General features: G+C 35.6%; 3 protein-coding genes across 3 annotated transcripts; 2 read left to right on the top strand and 1 right to left on the bottom strand.

The window, feature by feature from the left end:
• Positions 1–3,565: 3,565 nt before the first annotated feature.
• LOC120341447 (uncharacterized) lies at positions 3,566–9,049 on the bottom strand. Its single transcript, XM_078116978.1, has 7 exons — positions 8,886–9,049; positions 7,848–7,915; positions 7,202–7,217; positions 6,411–6,494; positions 5,732–5,830; positions 5,232–5,379; positions 3,566–4,753 (listed from the first exon to the last, which is right to left on the bottom strand). The coding sequence occupies exons 1-7, from the start codon at positions 8,950–8,952 to the stop codon at positions 4,486–4,488; spliced, it is 750 nt and encodes a 249-aa protein (XP_077973104.1). The 5' UTR covers positions 8,953–9,049; the 3' UTR covers positions 3,566–4,485.
• A 5,355-nt stretch (positions 9,050–14,404) lies between these two features.
• LOC120341456 (C-type lectin mannose-binding isoform-like) lies at positions 14,405–16,345 on the top strand. The gene is made up of 2 exons (XM_078111836.1): positions 14,405–14,575; positions 15,638–16,345. Exons 1-2 carry the CDS (start codon positions 14,409–14,411, stop codon positions 15,894–15,896), a joined length of 426 nt encoding a protein of 141 aa, XP_077967962.1. The 5' UTR covers positions 14,405–14,408; the 3' UTR covers positions 15,897–16,345.
• Positions 16,346–20,286: 3,941 nt separating this feature from the next.
• LOC120348036 (uncharacterized) lies at positions 20,287–25,020 on the top strand. Its single transcript, XM_039418148.2, has 8 exons — positions 20,287–20,628; positions 21,134–21,259; positions 21,606–21,671; positions 21,907–21,981; positions 22,762–22,878; positions 23,544–23,643; positions 24,109–24,265; positions 24,702–25,020. The coding sequence occupies exons 1-8, from the start codon at positions 20,493–20,495 to the stop codon at positions 24,888–24,890; spliced, it is 966 nt and encodes a 321-aa protein (XP_039274082.2). The 5' UTR covers positions 20,287–20,492; the 3' UTR covers positions 24,891–25,020.
• Positions 25,021–25,925: the final 905 nt, after the last annotated feature.

Here is a 25,925-nt window from a genome sequence, read left to right as displayed (position 1 = left end):
ACTCGGTCATAGATTTTACAACGCAAAAATATTGAAATTACTCACACCCGATTGAATTAAATTAAAAATTCGTTTCGCAGGACGCACACCATTTAGATTCGGCATTTCTCCGCGGGTCGCACAATTTTTCCTTGTGGGCCCTGGGTGCACATCCGTGGTTTAGTCCAACGCTTTGAACACTAGGTAGCCGCACTCACTATAATGCTTATCTCACAAAAATCTTACAAATACATAAAGTTGAAAATAACTTCTGGCTCAAGAACATACGGATTCACTTGCGCAAATGCATAGAGACGAATAAAGAACTATGATATGTAGATATAGATGTTTGTGATAATAACTTTAACTCATAATCATGATTCGATTTCTTGGAAAATATATTGAAAACAGTCTCAAAAAGTGATAAATAGTTCACTTTTTGCTTTGACACTTTTTCTCAGTTGTCCCAGAACATCTATAAATAAAGGTTGAAGTTTGAGTCAGTAAAATGTGAGAGTGTTTATTTTTTTATTATTAAGACACAATAGGCCTAGTTGTATTAGTGGGTAGATCTTTCGGAAAATCACGAGGAAAGAAGCCTGGTATACTATGAATACATTGAACAAGATTTGACACAGAACTTTAGGAATAAGGAAATATTTAAACAATCGAGGGCATCAAGACGAATACGGAATTTTGAAAAAAAATGGACAAATTTACAAAGAATAGTTGCCTCCTGATAGGTATTTGTCTGTCTATTTGTTTGTCTGTCTGTTTGTCTGTCTGTTTGTCTGTCTGTTTGTCTGTCTGTTTGTCTGTCTGTTTGTCTGTCTGTCTGTCTGTCTGTCTGTCTGTCTGTCTGTTTGTCTGTCTGTTTGTCTGTCTGTTAGTCTGTCTGTTTGTCTGTCTGTTTGTCTGTCTGTTTGTCTGTCTGTTTGTCTGTCTGTTTGTCTGTCTGTTTGTCTGTCTGTTTGTCTGTCTGTTTGTCTGTCTGTTTGTCTGTCTGTTTGTCTGTCTGTTTGTCTGTCTGTTTGTCTGTCTGTTTGTCTGTCTGTTTGTCTGTCTGTTTGTCTGTCTGTTTGTCTGTCTGTTTGTCTGTCTGTTTGTCTGTCTGTTTGTCTGTCTGTTTGTCTGTCTGTTTGTCTGTCTGTTTGTCTGTCTGTTTGTCTGTCTGTTTGTCTGTCTGTTTGTCTGTCTGTTTGTCTGTCTGTTTGTCTGTCTGTTTGTCTGCCTGTTTGTCTGTCTGTTTGTCGGTCTGCTTGTCTGTCTGTTAGATGCACGGGATATCTCACGAAAACGAGATTGAATCTGCTCCAGATTTTACATGTGCATTCATCATATGTCGGACCAGAAGCCTATTGATTTTGGATGAATTATGTCGTATCATTAGCGAGTTATTAATTAATTAGTGATGGGACACAAGGTGTCACTATGGAGTAAAAGCGCTGTTTTGGAGGATCCCCTAACTTTCGATCGATAAGTCCTCGGTCTCTGACCGATATTCTCGTTTTTTATTTTGCCTTATTTGGTTTGAAGCCATCGCTGCGCTTACTGTTGTAAAATATTTAATCACTTTATGTTATGATAATCATTTTTTCACTTTCAATAGAAAGAAGTCTTTATTCCGTTTCTTGAACGTTCAAACTGCAGGTGCTGAAGCGTGCTAAGGGGAGGGTTATAGGTGTAGCGGCGCCGAGCAGCACGTTGTAGGGATCAATTTGTTGCTTAGTTTGATGATTTAATTAACAATAATTCAAACATTCCCTTTTACTTGACCGGTAATTCGAATCGATTCAGAAGGAAATATTGGAAACTAAAATTATCAGGTATTCGAAAATGCCCACTCCTACTGACCAGTAGACCAAATGGTCCAGCGCGGTTGACCTGGTCCAGCGCGGTTGCCCATTTAGGCGAAGGCATAAGTTTAATTTTGTTTTTCTTTTGCTGTGTTCGTTTGCTCGTTCGAATTCGTTGATTGATTGATTTTCAGCGTGCTTCTCTCTTATTACCAAAACGATTTTGGTTTCGATATTTCAGTAATGTTTGTTGATTTAGAAAACAAATAATATACTTTGGAATGCAGACTATAAAGTAGTAATGCATAACTTATAGTTTGTTTTATATATACACATTAATTTGATTTAAATTGACAAAATGTTGAATGAAAAAATAAACGAAAGTAATGGAAAACATAATTCTCTATTTCTAACTTGCAGTACAGAACAAATAAATACACAAGTACAAAAATGTGATAAAGTTCAACAGAGATGAAGAAAAATGGGATCAAATATTGTGAATATTGAATAAAACACTTTTAAAGATAAAACTTTCAACAAATAAATGTGTCAGATTTTCCTAATTTGATTGAACCGCCACTGTCAGGAGTCTTAAACCAGCATTGTGATACGGTTTGATTTAAAGCTTGCTATGCTTTGTTGAAAATCATGTTGAATGGAAAGTTACTAATGATATCAAGGTGGTCTTGAACTTAAATTTGATAAATTTTAATATTTGAACATTCGAGCCTTTCCGTGCTAATGTTTTCGAATATTGCCCGATCTGTGATTTTACGTGAATAATGGCGTTTAATCTGAAGGAACAAATGTCAGTTTGAAGCTTATATATTATATGAAATATAAGCTGATCTACATAAAGCAGTATTGCTGTTAGAAATAAAATGTTAATACTATTTGTAACGCCATATGATTAAGCCGTCTTATCCTTTCCCCGGGTAAATTCGGAAATGCTATCCTAATATAAGACATTACACCGAACTTTGAAAATACATATTTACATATATATTTTCTTTACACATTTTTTTTTCTAAAAATACATTTCTAAAAGTGATTTTAAAATGGCGAGAATAAGTAACACTCTCACACTTATGGCATATTACATAAACGGGCAATAAACAGATTTTCAGTCGTAGTTTTTACTATATGAATTAAGCTTATTACTCTTGTTTTCAAATGGTGATGACATGACATACAGACGTTTTGGACTACGGACGTTTCGAACCAGATGTGGGAGGTACGTCTTTGGACGAGGCTTGATTATGAAGTTTCGAGACATTATTTATTTATCATTTATTTATTCTTTATTATTATGTTTATTTATCATTTTATTATTTGTTTTATGGCCGTGGAAAGTGAAAAATGTTGAAAATTAAGAAATGAGTTCCTTTGTTTGCGTTGGATCTTTGAAGTTTGCCTTCATTTTCCTTATTTGAAATAACGTAATACTTCGACAAAATATTAATATTATATTTAACGAAGTAATCCACTTTCATTATCGAAATAAATATTTATCACATATGTCGATTTCTATCGCATCGCGCATTGCGGGTAAATGTATTGATTTAAATTGACAAAATGTTGAATCAAAAAATAAACGAGAGAAATGTAAAACATAAGTCTATATTTCTAACCTGCAGTACAGAACAAATATATATAAAATTAAAAAAAAATGTGAAATGAAAAAAACTTGTCACATTTTTTTTTTAATTTTGAATATATTTATTTGTTCTGTATTGCAGGTTAGAAATATAGACTTATGTTTTACATTTCTCCCGTTTATTTTTTGATTCAACATTTTGTCAATTTGAATCAAATAAATGCGTTGTGGTCAAATCAATGCACATTCGAGCCTGCGTGGTGCAAAAGATTTGTAAGCCGATGACATAATTACAGCTACTTCTCAGCCAGATGCGCAGTAATGCAATAGTCTTTCTATATATTGAAAGAATATAAGGTATTACCTGTGCGTGCGGTCTCTATCCTGGTGCTGTCTGAGTGAGTGTACATGATTGGGCGTGTGTGTGGCTATTTAAAATGAACAGAAATAAATGATATCCACCAGGGATGGGACATGCAACGGTAGACCTCACGCTATATGGTATATCCACGCTATTATGTGTTGGACCTCACTCTATAGCAGGGGTGGGCAACCCCTGGCACGCGTGCCAAATTTCAAAAGAAATGTAAGCGATTAGAGAAGGGTATACGAGGGAGAAGTGCAAAAAACGAACTATTGGTTGATTGGGATTCCATTCCCGAGAATTTTTAGTGTCTCAAAAACTTTGCAACTGCATTACTCTTCATGTTTTCATCTACATATGCTTGTGAATCTCTGTTCTCAGTTATGGACTTTATTGAGTCTCGTAACAGGAGTAGCCTAAAAGATGAAATCAGTAGTTCGTGTATTTCTTTGAAAGTTACAAAATATACTCAATGTAAAATCTCTACCAGCGGTAATGCAGCAGCAGAAGTCTCACTGATGTAGAATAAGAAAATTAATAAAATCTATTTGTTGAACTGATATTTTCCCGGATATTGAATCTGTCTGTACATTTTTAAGAGGTTTATTATTGTGTATTTTTGCTTTGAAAGTAGCTAAGCATTGTTTTCAATTTTGGTCGGCACGCGGATAAATTTTTTCTTTAAATTTAGTCGATTTTGGCACGCGAGCCGAAAAAGGTTGCCCACCCCTGCTTTATAGGAATCTCATTCACTGATCCCAAAAAAACGGTCTTTTTTCGCAAATGTAATATTGGTGGTCTGAGCATCGAGCGTCATTTAACTTCCAACTTTGATAACCACTGAATTCGCTACAATCTTCGTTGTCTTCATAGTCGTCTGGTTGTCCAACATTCCAATATGCATTCTCTTTTATTAAAATAACGCCATCAGCCCACACAAATCTTCCTTCTTCATTGATGTCATCCAGACCAACCCAAGTATCTTTTTCCCCTGACTTCACCATTTGAAGTATTTTGCTGCAATAAAATATATATAATTTAGGTTAGGTAATCAAACAATTAAAGACCCAAATCAACATTTCTGAAACGAGGAGGAATTTCCTACCTTTATATTCGCCGTAGTATAATTGATACTCTTTCGTTTTTATTATCACCATAATACTTATCCATGAACACCTAAATTAAACCAGGGTGGTCTAAGGTTGTCGGCTTCAGGGGCCACAAAATTATTTTTATTTCAATAGACTGTTTAAAACGCTTGGAAAAATCAATGCTTTTCTATATTTCTGCAAAAAATTTCAACTGATTTTATTACCATTGGAATTCTAAAATTTCGACCCCAACTTTGACCCCGGATACAGGAATTCTAAATCCGGCTGCAGAAAACATGCCAAATTCTAAATTCCAACTCCACTGACCTGATTATTTGGGATCCGAATGTATTTAAAATATAAGTAATGTGTCTACTTGATGTTAGCAACAAATAGCACCTAACCTGCGGACGGTAGCATTCCTCACTCCCACTGATGCAAGATCGGCTCCTAACTTTTGACAATTTGCTTTAGCAGTTGTGTAGTTGACTGGGTTGCGAAATAGTTTGTAATAATAATTGCTGCTTGATTTATTCCATGTCTTAAGGTCGTCTGCACATATATATGGAAAATAGATTCAAAATGATACGAATTCTTCATTTGATACGAAGTCTTATTTTTAATGGTTAGACGAGTATCGCGAATAATCGTACTATATTGAATGAAAAAAAGCTGTAAGCAGAGAGGGATATTGATTTGAATTAATAAATTCCTGACACGAAAAAGCAGATTTGCCAAAAATGTCAGATTCTAGAAAAACTTCCCCAGACATTTTGATTAATTTAGCGACGGGGGCTCTTCTTTTTCAAACGAGAAAAATGCACCGACATATAACGTACACAAAATTCAAGTTCTCGATAGGCTTCCAGCATCTAAACATAGACAGTAAACATATATATTATACCAGTAGTTGATTTTTCTGTTGTCATTTCAGCATGAGTGGTCCCCATCTGTGGAGAAGTAGCCGTTGTCTCACTTAATTGAGGATCGATAGATTGAAGAACTGTAAAATATAATAAATCATTCGCCAATCATAAAGCAAGACTAGTAGGCATATATATATATATATATGTGTGTGTATTGTTTGAGCTGAAGAGCTCATTGTTTGAAAAGTAGGCCTTAACTCGTATTGTAGTTTTTAAACAGGAAAGTTACTATTTTGATGAATAATCGAGTAGTTAAAAATGGCTTTTTACTATGACTGTGTCATACAACATATCACCTGAAATGATGCAACCGAACATCGAGTCGAAATATCTGAAAACAAATAACTGCCTAACCAATCTCATACCCGACATGGACAGGGCGAGAGACCGTGGTACGGCCTTTGATTAAGCCAACTAATCGACTTTCCTCTCCTCAAAGATAAACAGGACAATCCTATTCTTCATGTCTCGCGTCAATTCCAATTCTACATTATATTTCATTATTGCCTCACTAACTAATGACACTTCTGAGTGAGTGCTATGGACCTTGCATTGAGCAAATTTCCTTATGTGAAAAACAAAATCGAAATCCCAGGTTCATGAGAGAAAGTACTAAATATTTGAGCAAAAATAAGTGAAGACAAATATAATAATAACCTGTTGTAATTTCATATTCTTCTGCATTTGTCGATAGTTTCTCTTCCAAGTAACGTTGTAGGTCAGGATCGTTTCTTAATTTTTCTGGACAAAATTTATATTTTTAAAATGGTTTTAAAGTATTTATTCGTTGGATTACTTTATCGACATTCGATGAAAACTGCATTAGTAGTATTACCTGGCTAGAAACTTACGGAATTCAGGCATCACCAACTTTTCTGAGTAAATTAACATAGCACTTTGGAAGTTGTAGCCTATATTCTTTTATCTCATTTTGAATTATTTGAATTGTTTTTGTAATTTGATTTCAGAAGAATGCTCAAAACAAATTAATATCAATGATACCTAATGAATATTAATCTGCGTTATTGTGAAGTTTCAAACATGTCAAGCTTTTAAATATTAACGATAAAAAATATAGGGTTTGTTGGTGCTCCCGAAGTATGTGTACCAAGATGGCGCACAACCTGAACATAGTATGTGTACCAGGTTAGGGTTCAGATTTTGCGTCATCTTGGTACACATACTGCCGGAGCGCCAATTTGTTAGCCTACCGCATAGCCTGTTTAAACTTGTTAAGTCAAACTTCCTGTATCTGTTTCACGTCTACGCTGAAGCGAACCAATACTTTCTTTGGAGGTAGCGTTGTATTATCATCCCAGATTTATTAAATAAGTTAAGGTGATTAAAAAGGCAGTTTCTAATTAAATAGAATGCGGAGGTTTATTTGCCCCACTCTGTAGAAGACCGATTTTCATTTTCGTTCCCAAAATAATATGTTTTACACTTACTTTCCAGATCAGCAACCTGAGAAGAAAGAAAATCAAAGTGTTAGAATATAATAAATTTGTGATACAATTACAATCTAAGTTTTTTTTAATCTAAACCTATAATATTGTTTGGGAAATACCATTTCGATTACATCTTTTCGTGGGCTAATATCGTTAATTAGATTTTGCTTGACTTTGTCTTAACGATAACGATGAAACAATACGATCGAAATATAAGTTCAGGAAAATTCTTGGAGTTCACACAGGCGAAAAATTGCTTCTCCTATTAAGTGCCAACCAAGCCTATCGGTTACTAATTTTCTGTAGTTAGGGTTAGGCCAAATGGTTATTATTTTTATATTTCTAACATTTCTTATAGGCTTCCAGTTTCATCGCAAATTTTGTACAATTGCGCCCCGAGTGGTTTCTTGTTGGTCACGTGATCTTTACGCTCAATCGCTTTCGACGCGCGAACGTAAACAATCGACATGAAGCCGAAGGAGGTGCTAACGTTAGTCTCCTTCCTGCTGTGTTCGGTATGTACTTGGGTCTTTTATTATTTTCTAGTTATTGTATCAGTATTGATATATTGTTGCCGTATTTTTTACTACTGTATCATTGCATAAAAGACCTAGTATGAAAGTATATTGCATAATGCTACGCTCACCGAGGAAAAGTTTATTTGAAAAGTCTTCTTGCCTCTGTCCTCAGTACAGGAGGGTTCGTTCGAGTTTCCTGAATGATAAAATATAATACGAGCTAATTATAAAAATATTGTGATATTAAATCGGAATTTCCAGTGTCTAAATAAATTCTGACCATAAAAATTGATTCCTGCAATTAAAATACAATAAAAATGAACGCTTCTATCATGAGCTACACATGGTAATTGTTGACAAAAGTGTGAATAGACATTGTTCTATCGAAAGAGGTGAGAACTCCATCTAAGGACCTCCTTAGCATTTATTTTCAAATTTCAACGCTTGTATTCTTCAACTACAAACTCTTTTTCAAATGAAGGTTTATGTTACTACAACATTTGAAAAAAGCATACCTGAAAGTTTAGTTAAAAGCGGTAAATGAGAAGTATACATTGAAGTTTTATAAAAAGCAGAAACCGCTAATGAGTGTATGACATGGTGGGTGGAAAATAATACACAAAAACGAGTCTCTGTAAGTTGGTACATATTAAAGTTCGAATGTTGAGTCAACTTTGTGATCTATGAAACGCAATAGCGGATGTCGTCCCCGTTAAGATTGGCATTTTATAAGCTGTCACTGTATTGCGCTTTGTATGTGACGCATTGTTATTTCCGCTATTTTTGGTCTGTAAAATTCCAATACAATGAAGATATCGAAAAAAAACGAATACAAATGTTCAACCTATGGCCACTATTATATAATTCAATGTATTACAACATTTTTATTGGAACGGAACAACAATGAAATTCCGGAGACTCGAGGAACCCTTGTACCATTCACAGAACACTTGTGGAACACATTTCATATACCAGTGTATTTATATTTAAACAATATTCATTTCATAATACAAACTATCGGAACTGAAAGTAAACTTGCGGAACCCTGGACTGTACTGGTGGAACCCTGATTGAATGCCACTGATATAACTATTTTATAACTAGGAAACCGGTAATCGATACTTCAAGGTACAAGAAAGTTAAAGTTTACCAGATCAAATTCATACCATTGACACGGCTGTTTGTAGTTTGTAAAAGTAAAATCAGAAGAAATATTTTGATCACAGCCTTCATGTTGAAGAAACAACTTTTTACCAGTTTCGATGGTAAATCATTAGACGAGTGGTTTTCAAACTTTGCTGATTCGCGCGCGATACTCTTCAAAAGACTGTCAGCCTTTGTGCTTCATTAAAACACCTAAGTTTGCTAATAACACGCTTCTATCAGTCGTTTTTCATACTACTAAACAATACTACTAAAAACAATAGAGCAAAATAATAAAGTCAAAAATGGAGACAGATCACTGCCAATTTACTTTAAATCAGTATAGTCACCGCCTATCGTACATAGTGAAGGCGTTTGTGGCTTTTAGAGAAACGCTCATAGTCCTCTAAGTAGGCCGAGTCTCTGGTAAAAAAAACCTTGCATAAGACCATAAACAAGGCTTTTTACACTCCAAATTATTTCATTCTTTACTCGATTGTTTTGGATTCAACGTAATTAAATAATCTCTATGTCGGTACGTCATATTCCCCTTGTATGTCACTAATCTTGATCCAGAATTTCACCTCAAGTCGCTGTATGCAAGGATTCACTATCATAAAACAACTATAGGCCTACCTACTACACACATTAATTGAGCTGTAGTTCAATTCTTATGCTGGTTAAGCGTAACACAATTAAAACATGCCGATCTGATGTGGGGTCTCAATCCTACACTAATGGAAAACTACACCTCTTGCGTCCTATGTCACAGACGGTATGAATTTATATCTAATGAGTGTATACATAACGGAAGTATAGAGTAGGAATTTCTTTAGATCATATATATACAATTCATATTCAAATCATGCTAAATGGAGACTTACTCAATCATCGGACACGGAAATCATTACAACCTACCATTCGTGTGTTTTGTTGAGTCATATTGGCTGAGTAGAAACCGAATATTCGCCATGTTTGATACGAGGGTAGTGAAGGGAAAATTTTGAACTCTCATGTGTCAGTTTTCATACAAGGAAATGCTTCTGCGTTACTTGGAGGCTAAATTTTATATATAATTGTATATAAAGATAAGTTCAGTCATTTTTTATCGGAGAATATTTGATATGATCGTAAAGTTCTCGACATGTAAATCCCGAGAAATCGACTTTATTACAAGGTGGAAATTGATTGAAGCACATTCCAATTAGGGCTGGGCATATCGAATCGAAAATTATCGAACCGGTTCAGGCGGGAGTTTCGAATCAGAGATAAATGGTTGATCTTAATTCCTTATTTTTTTTTATTGAAGCCATCTTTTTACAACGTAATTTCGAAATATGACTCTTTTCTTTCTTGTGAGATATTGATGAAACATGTCACATAGTATACAGTTGAAAATCTTCGAGATCCATTTCGAAAAAAATATTCAATTCAATTCTGAAATCACCAGGTTTTCAAAAATGCCTAGCACTAATTCCAATATACATTTTGGGCAACGAACAAGAAGCTTCCACGTCATTTTCCTTGATTCAATTACGGCTCTATCTTCGAATATTCGTTGGCAAAAAACGGCCAACGTCATCAATATTACTTTTTAATTTTTGTTTTCCACTCGTTCAAAGACTCATATTGTGGACAAAAGCCCCTTGCTCGATTACAAATAGAACTGGTCATGTCGAATCGAATAGTAAATTATTCGAATTTGTTCAGACATAAATTTCGAACCGCCGCCATTTTTTTTCTTTCTGTCAAAGGTCGAGGTGAATTTTTAAATTTTTTTTATTGAAGTCATATTTTCGAACATGACCTGTCTTTGCTATAGTTAGTAATAGCTGAAACATGTTTCTCAGTTTATCTTCTGAGTCTCGCAAACTAGAATGGTGGCGAAAATCATAATATGCTAAGGGCTACGTGAACCTCACTCCGTGCTGTTTATTTATCAGCTGAACCGAATTTAGCGAACATGAGTGTTTAGCCTAACAAAAGAAAATCAGGCAGAGATGAAAAAGAAGAGTTGACCTTTTGCAATTTTTCGATAGTCATACATGTTCACAAACTTTAAATAGCATAAAGTACACATTAGCGATCACAGAAATGAGTTTTCTTTGAAAGCAGCATTTTTTTCGAGTAAGTGTGCCGTGAGATTTTCCCTGAAAATTTGGCGCCGCACGAACAAAAAATTTGGGAATTGCTGGTCTATAATAAAAGTAGGCCTCATGTAACATGCTAAAAAATCATAGAACAACATCATGAGCGACAAAGATAAATCCGTGTGGGATCAAAACATCACTGAACAATGTTCGCTTCTGCAACTTAGAAGAGAATAATGTTCGTTATAGAAGATTGGTAGAGATTTGTATTTCGTAATGACGAACAGATTTAGATCTTATTGCTCATCTATCGCGTGTTTTATCTTCCTAGGGCAATGAACGTTGATGACATGTTTTTTATTCAATAACCCCCATCATATTGTATGGCGCTTTATTATTATTGTACAAGGAAATCATATTGGCATTTTAAGCTGAGGTGAGGAAATAGCTCGAGCGCGATGCTTCATCAATGACACTATAGCATTTTACATTAATTACTATTCTAGAAATTTATTGGTTATATTTTTTAGCGAGGTTGTAGGGAGTATTGAATCGAAACTGTATTATAAAATAGCTAAGGACCCGATAGCGTGTAATATAATTTCAATTTTTTTTTTCATTAGTAAAAATGAGGGTGGTCTATTTTGCAGAAAACAATTTAGCGAGAATTATTATTAGCAATATACACCAAAATGAAATTATATCTAATTTTTCTTGTCATTGCCATTTTACTTTTAGCCTGTTCAGCAAAACAAGGTAAGCTGAATTATACAATAACCTTCATTTTTTGGCGCTCCCGTAGTATGTGCACCACGATGGCGGACACCGGAACGTAGTATGTGTACCAGATTAAGGTTAGGCCATAATTTTATTTCAATTTTTTTCTTATTTTAGTTCTATTACAAGTTTAGGGACTAGCCAAGTGACTCCCGTTGTATTTGTACCTGAAATTAATGACCTTTAACCTGGTACACATACTACGTTCCGGTGTCCGCCATCTTGGTTCACATACTACATAAGTACCCAGTATTTTGTATAATAAAAATCAATTTTGTTGACAGTCGTTCATTGTTTTTATATAATACGTACTCGTACGTCATTACCTCCGAACAAAGCTGTGCACATGCAGTCACTGTTGGGTAAGGATAGGCTTATCATATTTTAAAAAAGACAAAGAATTGGACAAACCTTTGGTTCAATTACGAGGCTTAGTATATACAACTCTTATGAATAGTATTGATATTCTAATCATTGGAAAACGCGCTGTTTGTCGGCATTTTTGATAATTTAATGGCAGTACGGCTAAGGTTAGATAATGAATTGAAATATTAAACATATAATAGTTATGACAGTAGTTTTCTCATTCTCTTACTGGAGTAGTGATGTGAGTCGCAAATCAGCGATAAATAGACTCCCCCCATTAACATCCATTGTCCCAGCTAAACCAGGACGTATGGATAAGCCTATAGGTAAACCATAGCTTAATCTTCCCAGACCGGGATTGCAATTTATGACACCCGGGTGGGCACGGAATTTTAACTCGAGATTTCAACATACGATGTCATAGGTTGAAATCCAACGGATTAAGCAGATAGGTTACCGTGGCCCACTCTATTACAAGAAGATTCCGGAGTTTTTAAAAAAAAAATCAGAATTCTAACTAACTTTGATAAGAAAATTTTGCCACGGCGCGTTCGCTTCAGTACGGGGTTTTCAAACTTAGCAGTGACTTACATGTCGTTAAATATCAGTGGCTGCTACTGTACAAGGCCTTGTCAGGAGCGAAACCAACGGATACCTAAACGATCGTGGGCGACCGGTAGGCTCTTATATTCTGTGATGATTATTATTAAAACAATGATTATACAGGTCAAACGTCGAATACCGAGCAAGATACGGCCACCGTAATGTCAGTAAATGATAATTTTATAAGAATTGCAACGAATGCAATATGAATATGACGTTATGATCCCAATTATCAAAATAATGAAAAATGTTCAAATATGAAACAGAAGGTCAAATGAAATATATGGCCACTGTTATGTCAATAAGTGTTGGTGATAGAAAAATTGTACTGAATGGCGAATGTCATATTAACGTGTGTCGGTGAATTATAAAAACCAGCAAAACTTTAGCGTAAATTGAAAAAAAAAACATTTCGTTCTAGCAGCCCCAAGTAATAAATATTCGAAACCTTTTGGTTGATTAGTTGTGACGGAGATTTTTTCACAACAACAACAGGAGATATGAGATGAGGTTATGTGTGACTAAGTCGCAATCCTTCCTCAATGCCCTTGCGCTAGCGGCTAGTGCAGGGCTGGCCAACCAGTCAGAGATCGATAGCTACATTTTGTGTCATATTACAGCCAAGAGCCACATTATAAATAATAACACACATGAACAGCAGATATGCCTTTGTAAGTTAGAAGGACGAAACGTTCAGGCCTTGCAATAAACGCTATTCACACCAATAAATGCAATTGTATCGTTATAATGGACAATTGTACAGTTAAGTGAATGAAGGCGCTCTTGTGTTTTCGACATAAAAAAAACGCGCAACGAGTCATAATATGTTGGATTGAAACGTGAAGAATAGTAATTAGCAAGATATTTTTCCTTAGAATAAACAAGACGAAAAGAGCCGCATGAAACCGGTGCAAGAGCCGCATGCGGCTCTCGAGTCGCGAGTTGGCCACCCCCGGGTCAGTGGATCCGTATGCGTATCTAGTAGCTTCTATTAGAACTGAACAACTTCCCCAAAACATTTAGACCTCATAGAGAGTTTAGTCTTCAATCTTTCATCATTCAATCATTATGTCAATCACACAGATGGGTTATGTATCCGAAAATTGATGAACGGTCGTTTGATATCTGAGGGATCTTGCGAAACTACTGATACCGAAGGTAATTAATATTCAGCTTTGATTCAATTCATAGCATTTAGTTGAACGCGATGGCCTAACGTTTATAACGTAAAATGTGCATATCTTGAGTCCAAATCCCTTCTCCTCACCCACAATGTACTAAATTGGGTAGAAAATGCCGAAACAGAAATATATATATCTAAATATATATAAGTCTTTTCAAAATAGGAACTTTTTACATATCGTAAGTTAGCAGTGGCTGATTGTCTTGTGCCTCATACATAAAAGTAGAATAAAAGAATCGAGACCAGTGAGACTTATCTCAGTGATTGACTCGATTTTTTTAATTCAAATATCTTCCAAGTATTCCAGATTCTGTTCGGGTCGAAAAAAAATGTTTTAATCGATTCTGAAATTTCGTAAATGCACAGCCCTACTCGAAAGTCCGATTGTCCGTTGATTCACGGCTGTTTTATAGTAAGAGGTTTCAGAAATTCTACCCAAGACTGGTAAAAACGTAACTTTAGAAAAGAAAACAACTTTCCCAGGTGTAGAAATGAAACCCTTGCTTTTACCGTTTTCAGAATTCATAATGCAACTGAAACAAAACGTGAAATTCAGGACTTGGTTCAAAGCGAGTAATAACTTGCATTATAAATTGTTTCTCGATAATGTCAACTATGCAACTGCTAAAGAAAACTGTCAAAAATACTCGGCTAATCTGGCATCAGTTGGTATTCGGGCTGCAGCAATTCGAAGGTAAATAAAATTTAAATTCAATCATCTTCATCTAATACGTTAGAATAGCATTTCCCAAACTTTTTGTTCGTGCGGCGCCATATTACCAGGGAAAAAACGCACGGCGCACTTACACGAAAAAAATGCTGCTTTCAAATAAAAATTAGTTTCGTGATCGTTATATGTACTTTATGTCTTTTTAAAGTTGGTAAACATATGGACCTAATAATAAAGGCAGAAGGTCAACTCTTTTTCCTCATCTCTGCCCGGTTTCAGTTTGAAAAAATCACTCATATTTCTTTGTGTACCACTGCGCTAAAATATTCTAATTTTTGAGTAATATTTAAAAATAAAATTGCAAATTTAGACGTACTCGATATAGCAGCAGGCAAATTTTGAAATTCAACAAAATGTACATATATACGTTGTATTCAAAAATGTGTTTGAGCATTCTAATTTGCGACTCGACTAAAGAAGTATTTGATTTGTGGTGCAGGGGCTTGACTTCATCTGGAAGCGGGTGTTATTAGGAATTCCCCAGAAGATTGTCGATTGTCAGCTGACTCACGATTGCTTTCTAGAAACAAGAGAGCAACGCTCAAATATATGGACACGTGGACTAGAGCGAAGCAGGGTTTACCTTTGACGTTACCGGTACCGTACCCTCAAAAAGTTCCGGGTTTTCAGTCGCAAGAATTTCCACAGTCAGCCGTCACGCTTGGCGGATTAAAAACCGTGTTCCCATAATTGAAAATAAATACAGCGCAATTTTGGATGAAATATTAGATCTCATAAGATTCATAGAAAATTCAGGAATAAATGAAAGTAATAGCCTTCTGGCAAAAAAATCAATCTTGAACCACTGAAAATTCCAAAGCAATTGGTCCAGTTTTCGAAGAGAAAAGCGATTTTTTAATGATAATGACGAAAGAAAATAACAATAACAACAAAATTTTGAAACGATCGTTATGGCCACTAAACGTGTCCAAAAACAAACAGTCTAAATGTAAAATTCTGTTTTCTCAATTGATAAGCTTAACATATTTTGCCCAACGTAATCGTAACGTAAATTCTTTTTTTCAGTGAATTAAAGCATTCTCTTGTGGCCGGCAACACTCCAATCTGGATTGGTTTGGACGATATAAAGAACGAAGGAGATTTTATTTGGGCTGATGGTGTGCCGTCCACTATAGAAAATACAGCCTGGTTCGAAGGTGAGCCCAACAACTCCGGAGATGGCGAGGATTGTGTGCATCTGGCTGTACGCACAGAAAACTTGTGGCAACTCAACGATGAATCCTGCAATCTCCTAATTGCGTACATGTGTGAAATAAAATTGTGAAAATACATAACATACAAGGCTATTCATTTATAGTGTAATATGAATATTGTTAGAATTGCTTCAATTTTTTCCCGTCATTTCTGTGGCGTTCAAACACCCACAAAACAGACTGATTTTATATATATTCATCTTTCATCTGAGTAATCGTTTTGTGGCAATAGCCCATTTTCATAAACTTCCTATTATCGGCCGCAAGAAACACATTTTATTCGGTACTCCCATAGTGTGTGTAGCAGGTTAAGGTCAGGCCATAATTTTATTCCAATTTCCCTATTTTAGTTCTATTACGAGCTCGTGGACTGTTAGTGTTAGCCAAGGGGATATACCTCCTACCCATAGGTTCCAGTCCCTTTGCTCAACTTGATGTAAAGTAGGCTAACAAATTAATTACCTTCATATTGGTACAAATACTTCTGTAGCGCCTTTTATTCAATATCTCTGTAACATCGTTATTTTCAATATATTGTAATTCTACGCATTTATCATTTCATCAATTTAGCACCAATGTGGTTATGTTCGATAACTAATTTCAAATTTTCACATCTTGTTCCACTATCTATGGCATCGGTGTTAACGCCATATCATTTTATGGTATTTACTATTTTCATAGAGAAAACAAACAGAAAATTTGAATGTATTTATTGTATGTTTTTAAAAACAAAATTTTATTAGATTACCATGGATGACGCATACTAAACAGCCTACTATATTTGTTGGTCTTGCGTAGTCAAAAGAATAAGATTGGCAGACTTGAAAATATATTTAGGACGTTGCGCTCGGCCATACTTTTGACAATACGTATGTGTTTGAGAAACAGGAGCCGACCATTGTAAAAAATTCCACGAAAAACATGATAGCGTGACAACTATGATCTCTCTTCGAGTATTCGAAAAAACGTGCTGTAGTTGCAAACTTGCTTGGCTTAAAATCCTGGCTCGGCGTGGGGCTAAGCGTTAGGAATACGCTTGCCACAGCACCTCTGATTACTCTGAGTAGGTTCGAATCCCGTGAGGTATAATTATGTCCAAGAGAAATGTTGGACCCTTCGTCGTCGTAGGGTTTTTGACGTAACTACCGGTCGGTTACGGCTTCTTCTACTGCCAAGTCCATGCAAAACAACTAATTCCATGCCCGACATGAACTGTTAATCAGACGTGGGGCCGTGGCTCCCTATATGATTAAGACGGCTTATCGGCTTACCTCTCCTCCGGGATAAGTATGTTGATCCTATTCTATTCGAAGTGTGCAAGCCTAGTTTTACAGGACAACGTAACGTTACTTTTCTATTCCTTGTGAACTCAGTTGAATATCAGCAGTTGTTTTTCAACCAGTTCAAATCATTACTCTATCATGTAGCAGGAAACTCTGGCACTATCTGTTTGGGAAAAACAGCAATTCAGATAAACATAGTACATGAAACAACTAAGCCCACATTGTCTCTTCAGAAGTGGTTCTCAAATTTTTTAAGCTGCACCCCTTTTTTAAAATTTGTCAAGTCTCGCGCCCTAACTCAAAAATACCTAGCTAACAATAAGCTACAGATAACAGATAGTAAGGGGAAAATATGTTTCATTCAAAAATCAAGTTGAAAATAATTGGATAGAACATTAACGTTGAAAAGAAAGAAATGTGAATATCCAAAATAAGGTGGGCAAGATCAAATCTAACAAATATTTTTATTTATATTTCGCTTCTCGCCCCTCAAAAAATTGTCTACGCCCCCCCTTGTTGGGTTCGCCCCAACGTTTGAGAACCTTTGCCTCTTTAGATAGTATTGCTTAAAGTTGAATAGAAAAGTATATGACCTGAGGATAGATATAAGGATTGTTGATTTTATACAAATAGTCAAAAAAAATATCACATTGTTTACTTAACGGGGTGCGTAAACATTTCGCTATTTTTCAATTTCGTATGTTATTTTTTTCTGCACGAAAAAATAAAGGTGACAATAAAAAATTAAATTTTACAACTACAGTAATGGTTACTCCCCAAACAGAGAGAACGGTACTCCCGAAGTATGTGAACCAAGATGGCGGACACTGGAACGTAGATTGTCTACCGGGTTAGGGTAAGGCTATAATTTTATTCCATTTTTCCTTATTTTAGTTCTATTACGAGGTCGGGGACTAGCCAAGACCCCCGTAGTATTTGTGCCTAAAATCATGGCCTAGTCCTATCCTGGTAAAAATACTACGTTACGGTGTCCGCCATCTTGGTTCACATACTTCGGGAGTACCGAGAGAACATTCTCGATTTTTTGCGGTTTGCAGAAACAATATTTTCATTCATGAAATAATAAGCCTGCGGCGACGGAATGTAAAATTCAACAAAAATATTTTTAAGCATTACGTGATGATCATCAGCTACAAAGCAACCTGAATAATTTATTTGTTACAATCAAGGCGGAAATTTCAGCCATAAGCTTATGTGATTTACTCTATTTGTGATGTATTTCGTTACCATCACATTGATGTATATGTTTACCATTACATAATAAGCTTTCTTCGCAAATGCAACAAGCGAAAAGAATTATTTGACAATTAAGATCGTAATTGAAAAATTGAAAATAACTTACATTAATAATAAACAGAAATCAAGTATTTTTTTCTTGAATTCGAATCAAAATTTAGATTGCTACTGAATGGTGTGAACGATTTTCGAAGAGAAAAATTTTGGCGCATACTACGGGAGTACCCAAATTATATTATCAAATTTTTGGGTAAAATTTCTGATTAAATCGGTCACGTGGCAATGAATTCAGCAAAAAACACATTGGAATGTAAATAGTATAAACGCATTTATAGTTGAACAAGGTATTGTTGGATAGAGAGAATCGTAGACTAGAATCATACTTATAAATAAATAAAAGAAAGGAAATTATAATTTAATTAATTTAATGCAAACAATGGATTGTCAGTTTTTGTTTGCTTGAAATGATAAAATTGAAACGTGGCCCAATGAAATTTGAGGACAAAAGCAACGCCTTTTCTCGCAACAACAATACACGATGTTTTTTATTGGTTATTAACTGTTGAGAAGGAAGGTAGTTTAAACTACCAAGACACTATAAATAATATTGTTTTTTTTTGCTTGTAGGGGAGGGGGAAGAGGGGGATTTAATAAAAGATCATTTAATCCAAAAAAATTCTGTTCGTTTTGTAATTTCCGTAAACGTGTTTGGAAAATTAAATGAAGACTTTTTTCCATCGTATACCTATACCCAATAATAATCAGTTATGACAAGCAAATGCGGAAATACCGCCAGACGATACTGCAGTCTTTATTTGTCGTATCACTTTGAAGAATTTAATCGTAAAAATAACCTTGTAATAAAAACATTTGAAGACTTGTTGAACTCGAACAGCGATTACTCATCATGCTTTTTTTTAGCTGTCTGTTTATTCTCTCCGAACAAGGCCCGGTACAAGCATCCACTGATATTTAACGATAGTAAGAAGCTACTATTTACCGAAAGGACCAGGATCTTCGCGGTTCGTCATTACCTAACCGGAAAAAAATAGATCTAAATTTTTGGCTGAATCAATCAAGCAACGAAGAATTTAAAGAATTAAAAACATTTAAAAAATCAAACGACATGGAGTTTGAGTAACGGTCCATTTCAATAGCGCCGAGTCAAGTTTATTTTTTACAACCAGTAAAAAATCAGTCATAAACAAATTTCGAGAAAAAAGATAATCACTCAGTTTTACTGGGGAAGGGGAGGTCGGATAAACCAAAACAGGCTATCAAACACCTAATCGTAGTGCCATTATGAAACAATAAAAAACAAGGTAGGCCGCATGGCTAGAATATTCCCAAGTATTTCAAAAAATTCACGCATCATCGACACGGATTAACAGAAGTTGGTATATAGCCTTGATAATACGTAAAACCCCTATTGAAAGATATTATTTTGACAAATATTCCTCATAAACATCGTTACCTAATTTTCAAAATAGATTTCTCATGGTTACTCTAGTTTCAATTACGGTACTTCCCCTGATTTGAAAAAACTGTTTTTGAAATACGTCATCCTATTTTATGTATTATTCTTTAGTTTAAAAAAATCGAATCAAAGACTTAATCTTAAAATTGCGGTCTCAAAAATCAAGCATGTAACAAACAAACCTGACGGCGTGATTTTAATACAGAAGTTATGCTTAGACATGCGATGTGCCTGAGCTGCATTATCCCAATTGGCTTACAAACCTGTTTATTACACACTTAACGACAAAAGTTTTACCAGGAATATTTTTCAAAACGTTAAAAACAAGATTTAATCATTGCCGTTGGCAAAATAATAACCCAGTTTCTGAAGGGATAAAAACGCTAACTTGCACCAATTATTCTAAGTTTCAAATTTGTTCCTCTCTAGCCTGGTATCGGACTATCGGGCAAAGAAACTTTCCGAAAAAGCGCTTTTGAAGATTTAAAATATTCGAGAATACGCTCGAATACATAAAATTTGTCCAGCAAAATCATCGCAATTACTTTACATAAGAATTTGACTTTCGTGTGGCATTCTATTCTCTGAAAATTTCCTTTATTTCGATTAGTGTATTCCTATAACCGTAAATAAAATTACTAAACAAAAATATGGCGCAAAGAGTATTTTCTCTCGCGTTTCTGTTCTGTGCCACATTGATCGGTTTTGCAACTGCAAACGAAGAAAAACTAGACCTGAGCCATTCTAGCGAACCGTCAAACAGAAGAGCAATGGATCCACATCCAGGTAAGACGATTTCGATTTTGAAAAAGGAATATAACAATCGATAAGAAAGATGGGATTTACCAATTACCAAATACCGTTAGCAATCCGCAAGCACATTTTTGCTTTTACATACTTTTATTTAACAATTAAATATCTTTTATAACACAATATTTTTATTTTATATTTCAATATTTCCTCGACAAAATCGAGTCATTTTTTAGTAAATAATATGTAAAAGTAGTATTACATTTGTCGTGTACGTTGGCTTTGCTCTTTGGGTAAGTTCCACGCGAAAGATTTCGCCAACGGAGCCATCCGTCTAGCCTTGTCCGACATATAATTGTTTGTTTATTCGTATATGTTCACTGAAAGACATGCACCAATCGAAGATATGCACCAAAAGTTCTATTTTCCACAAACCATGAGGCGCTAAAGGGCATCTAAATAAGCGAAGCACAGCAGAAATTCGCTATCGTTAAATTTAACCTCTCCTGTAATTTTTCGACTTTTTTTTTCAATTTTTCAGATTCAGAGCCGGCGGTGGAACAAAGTCAAAAATTGTCTCAAATATACAGTCAAGCTAAAGTTATTGCAGCCTTGGTTGAAAATATCGAAAAAGTATCCGGTACTGGAAATTATGGCGCAGTTGGAAGTAAGTATGAAATCGATGCTGTGACCAAAAACGTATAGTACCTACACATACAAAGTACGCTATAAATAACATAAGCGAATAACTTTGTCGAAAGGCGATTTTACGTATCATGTGGTCGTTTTTGGCAACTTATTGAGATCTGTAATCCTGACCTGCAAGCTGTTATCAGGGCCCGGTTTGTCAATAAGCAAAATAGGCCGAAGTCAATAGACGCCTCGACATTCAATTTTAAACTACCACTCTGGCTGTCATCTTGTCTTCTAAGAACATTTTACATAATTCAGAATCGCAAAATTGTTCGTGGACATAATTTTTGGTCTAAAACCTACATATTTTTACATCGCAGGCGTGAAGAAGGCAAGTCTGTCATCCATCGAAGCGTCCGTGTCCAGGTTGCAAAAGGCCGTCACAAGTAAGACATTTTATTACTTTTATTCGAATCATTATCATACACATTTCAATGTAACTTTTAATTTAACGCCAAATGTATTTGCTGTACGGATTAATTTTCTTCGTAATATACCATAATATATTAAATTTGTGATATTTAATTCCCTGTTTTGTGTAAAAAACATGTTTCAACTATCTTTATGATATGGTAATCTGAGCATCTTAATATATTGTTTTCTTTTTCCTACTTTTTTTAGCACTGTTGGAAACTTCCAAAACAACACTTGATACCATGCTGGAATTCAATGACGAAATTGCCCAAAATACAAAAGGTTAGATCTTGCGTCTGGAGTAATAAACGTGACTTTATGAGAGGCAGCCCCGCATAATGGATGCTTTTGTTGTGGTGACCGTACATTTGAACCCACGTACATTTGAACCCGAGTGTATATCCGCGGGATCAATCTATATGCGGGTGCTAAAACCCATGGGTTAGGGTTAGTATGGGTTCAAATATCCGTAAAACAAAAAAAAATTCCATAGGTGCAATAGTATTCAGGTGCAATTGTCGTGGGTTCAAATGTACGGGAACCTTTTGTTATAGAATGCATATATATACAGTGATGAAATTCAAAAGTTTCGAAACAGTTTTTTTTGTGTCGAACTCACTAACAACAGGTTACCGTGTTGCCGAAAATGTATGTAGCCACTTCATTAGGCTGCATTGACACAACACGCTTTACATGAATATTATTTGCGTTTGGAGAGCTAACTATAATGCTAGTAGTCAGCTGCGGTGCGCATTGCCCACCTGCTGCAATCGTCTAACATCTAAAATAAAAATGAAGAACAGGTCGCTGATTGTCGCAGCAGTCCTAGAACGGGTTCGCGCAAAGTTCTATCTACTCATGGAGTTTGTAAAAGTAAATGGACTATGAGGTATTTACCAAATAGGAACGATGAAAAAACTAGCAAATCTCTCATATTTGATATTACTTTACACGCATATATACCGAGCAATGGCGGTGTAACGTACTGAAGCCTTTAGCAATAAATTGCAAAAATGAAAACCAAATTTAACACATTTTATTTTACCTGCTATTTGTTTTCAGATATTTATGATCTCAAAAGACGTGTTTCTGCCTTGGAATCGGGGAAAGGAAGCCGTACCGCACCTCCAACTAGAAGTCCTACTTCACGTCCAAGATATATCCCAGCTAGTAAAAATGGTGAGCACAAACAAAACTTTGTGATATTATTACAAAGTTGGACAATACAAATTGAGAAAATATCACATTCAAATAATTTGTAGAGTATAAACAAAACAGCCAAACTCAATTACATAACAATGTGATTTTTCTGTTTTGATCTGATTTCAACATTTACCTTTTTTTTTTACTAGTCATCTAAAAATAGTTTCGCGCGGATATTTTATGATTTAATAATTCACAAAAATTTGTTACAGGCTCACGGAAACTATGTTACGCATTGCTAATTGCTCTGCTATATACAATACTAATTAACGTACTCCCGTAGTGTGTGTACCAGATTAGGGTTGGCCATAATGTTATTCCAATTTCCTTATTTTAGTTCTATTACGAGTACGGTGATTGTCTGTGCGAGCCAAGTATATATACCCCCTACGTTTCAGACCCTTTACACAATTTAATGTAAAGTAGGTGAACAAAATTAGTCACCTCCATATTAGCACACATACTTCTGGAGTGCCCTAATTAATATGATATATATATATGTATATGACCCACTTGAATGTCTCTACTTCCACGTCAGTGGGCTGTCATGCAAGATTCGATATATATATGAAATGACCAAGCCGATGTGGCTGGTATTTATTACTCTGAATTGGTTTCATCTTTAATCATTTTACATTTAGAACCCTGTGATGGACTGCTATACCAAGGTAGATGTTATTTTTCAATATTCTATGTAAACTCTGGAGGAATGTCGTATGAAGAAGGTGAAGATATTTGCAGGTTTGTCAGACAAAATATTACACGCAGTAGGGGAAGGTTGGCCACGGTGGGACAGTGAAAGACACATTTCACAGCCCCGCAAAGTGAAATGATTGTTTACTCCCGTAGGATGTGAACCAAAATGGCGGACACCGGAACGTAGTTGGCGTACCAGATTAGGCCATAATTTCAGGTACAGATACTACGGGAGGCAGTTGGCTAGATCCAGAACTCGTGATAGAACTAAAATAAGGAAAATTGGAATGAAATTCTAGCCTAACCCTGACCTGGTACACATACTACGTTCCGGTGTCCGCCATCTTGGTTCACATACTACCGGAGTACCGAATATAGGGCTCAAAATATGCAGAAAAAGTGTACCAATCTTCCCTTACACTATTATAGTTGTACATACAGAGCTGGCACGTAGGATTAGTTAATACATCCTTCAGTAAAGTTATCTGATAAATCTCTTACAATTTTCAGGGAAAAAGGTGGGACTGTAGGTTACTTTCACCGGGCTGATCATTATAAAGACATGATGAAACTGATGGAAAGCGATTTGAAGAAAAAAAGTCCCATGATAAGTTGGGACTCGATAGCAGCTGTCTACATATGGATAGGACTCACCATTGACTTTACGGTACGTTGAGAGAGAGAGTTAATCAGAGTTGTCAAATCGAAAAAAAAATGTACACACACATGTATATATATATATATATATATATATAAATATGAAAAGGTTGCGGTAGCCATACGACCTTTAAAGAGTTACCAATTGCATGATTAGCAAATAAACAGATTAATTTATTAGATGGAGGGACACAACCCATACGGTCCCAGTATAATCCTCGCACGTTGAATTCGGGAAATAATTTCACTTAGTATCTGTGCTCAAAAAGCATATTTGTGTGATATGTAAATTTAAATCATATATCAGGGAATTGTTTTTGGATTCTGATACAAAAATGTTGCTGTCAGTTGGGTTTACGTAAGACTATCACGCCTACTACCTTACTTCGCTTCATCACGTAGTTCCGTATGATTAAAATAATGAAATTTTGATTTTTTTTCTATAGACTAACAAAGTGAACGCCAATGGGAAATGGTCGATTCACCAAGCCTGGGACTATGACTACCCTTCAATGAATGCCGCCTATACGAGAATTGTAGTCAAGGTCAGTCAATTCTACGGAACCGAAGGAGGCATGCAAAATCGAAAAGCGAATTCAAAAGCTGCAGGAGTGTTATGCATGAGATCCATGTAAAATAAACAGACCACGTCCACCAGGCTTACTTGTCGTACTTGCTCTCGGCGAGTATTTCAAACTCACTTTTACGTGCCACACAACTATTTCATTGTCTTTATTTCTTGTGTGTTGTTAAGTGTAAATACAATGATTCACAAACATAAGTTTGATTTCAATGGTTGAGCAAATCAGTGTTGGAGAGGCGCGAGGTCACGATTTATCATATACTTTGGTATCTGATTGGAATGGTGACCGTACATTTGAACCCACGTACATTTGAACCCATGCGTATATCCACGGGTTCAATCTATATGCGGGTGCTAAAACCCATGGGTTAGGGTTAGTATGGGTTCAACTATCCGAAAAACAAAAAAAATTCCATAGGTGCAATAGCATACAGGTGCAATTGTCATGGGTTCAAATGTACGTGGGTTCAAATGTAATGGAACCGATTGGAATAGCTCGACTTCGTACTCAGACCCGACACGAAACTTGAAAGACTTGTGGCTCGGGGTTTAGGAAAACCGAAATAAATAACAATCACTTGAGCTGCAATGTCACATGCACTGTTTAATGCCGTTGAATATTTTTATTTGACACCCAGAAAATGACATGCAAGTAGACTGAGCACTTATGCAGTAACTAATATTCCCATCACTAAGTATAGATATCAATATTGGAATGCAGGAGTACGTATATACAGAACACGATGACTTTTGGAAAGCCGTACACAACCACGTATCGAGTTCAAAACAAAAAGAACAAACCTGATATTAATGAAACAAGAGAGTAATGACTAAATATATCATCACGAAGGCCAAGACGAAATATTTTACCCACAATTTTCCACAAAACATATCCTGGGCGGAGCTGAAACTGTGGACTATCGTAACTTACTATGACAAGTACCGGTACCAGGACTGAGTGCGCTAGCTTTACCAGGTCTTGTGAAAATGAAGATTCGTGCGTCTTGTGCCAACGTGAATTAAAATGATAAATGATTCGACATACAGCTGCAGTATTAAATTATATATAGCACTTCACCTTTCAAAA

Source organism: Styela clava, chromosome 1, assembly GCF_964204865.1.
Source record: "Styela clava chromosome 1, kaStyClav1.hap1.2, whole genome shotgun sequence".
In the NCBI taxonomy this organism is placed as follows: domain Eukaryota; kingdom Metazoa; phylum Chordata; class Ascidiacea; order Stolidobranchia; family Styelidae; genus Styela; species Styela clava.
This window is presented reverse-complemented; position numbering and strand designations above follow the sequence as displayed.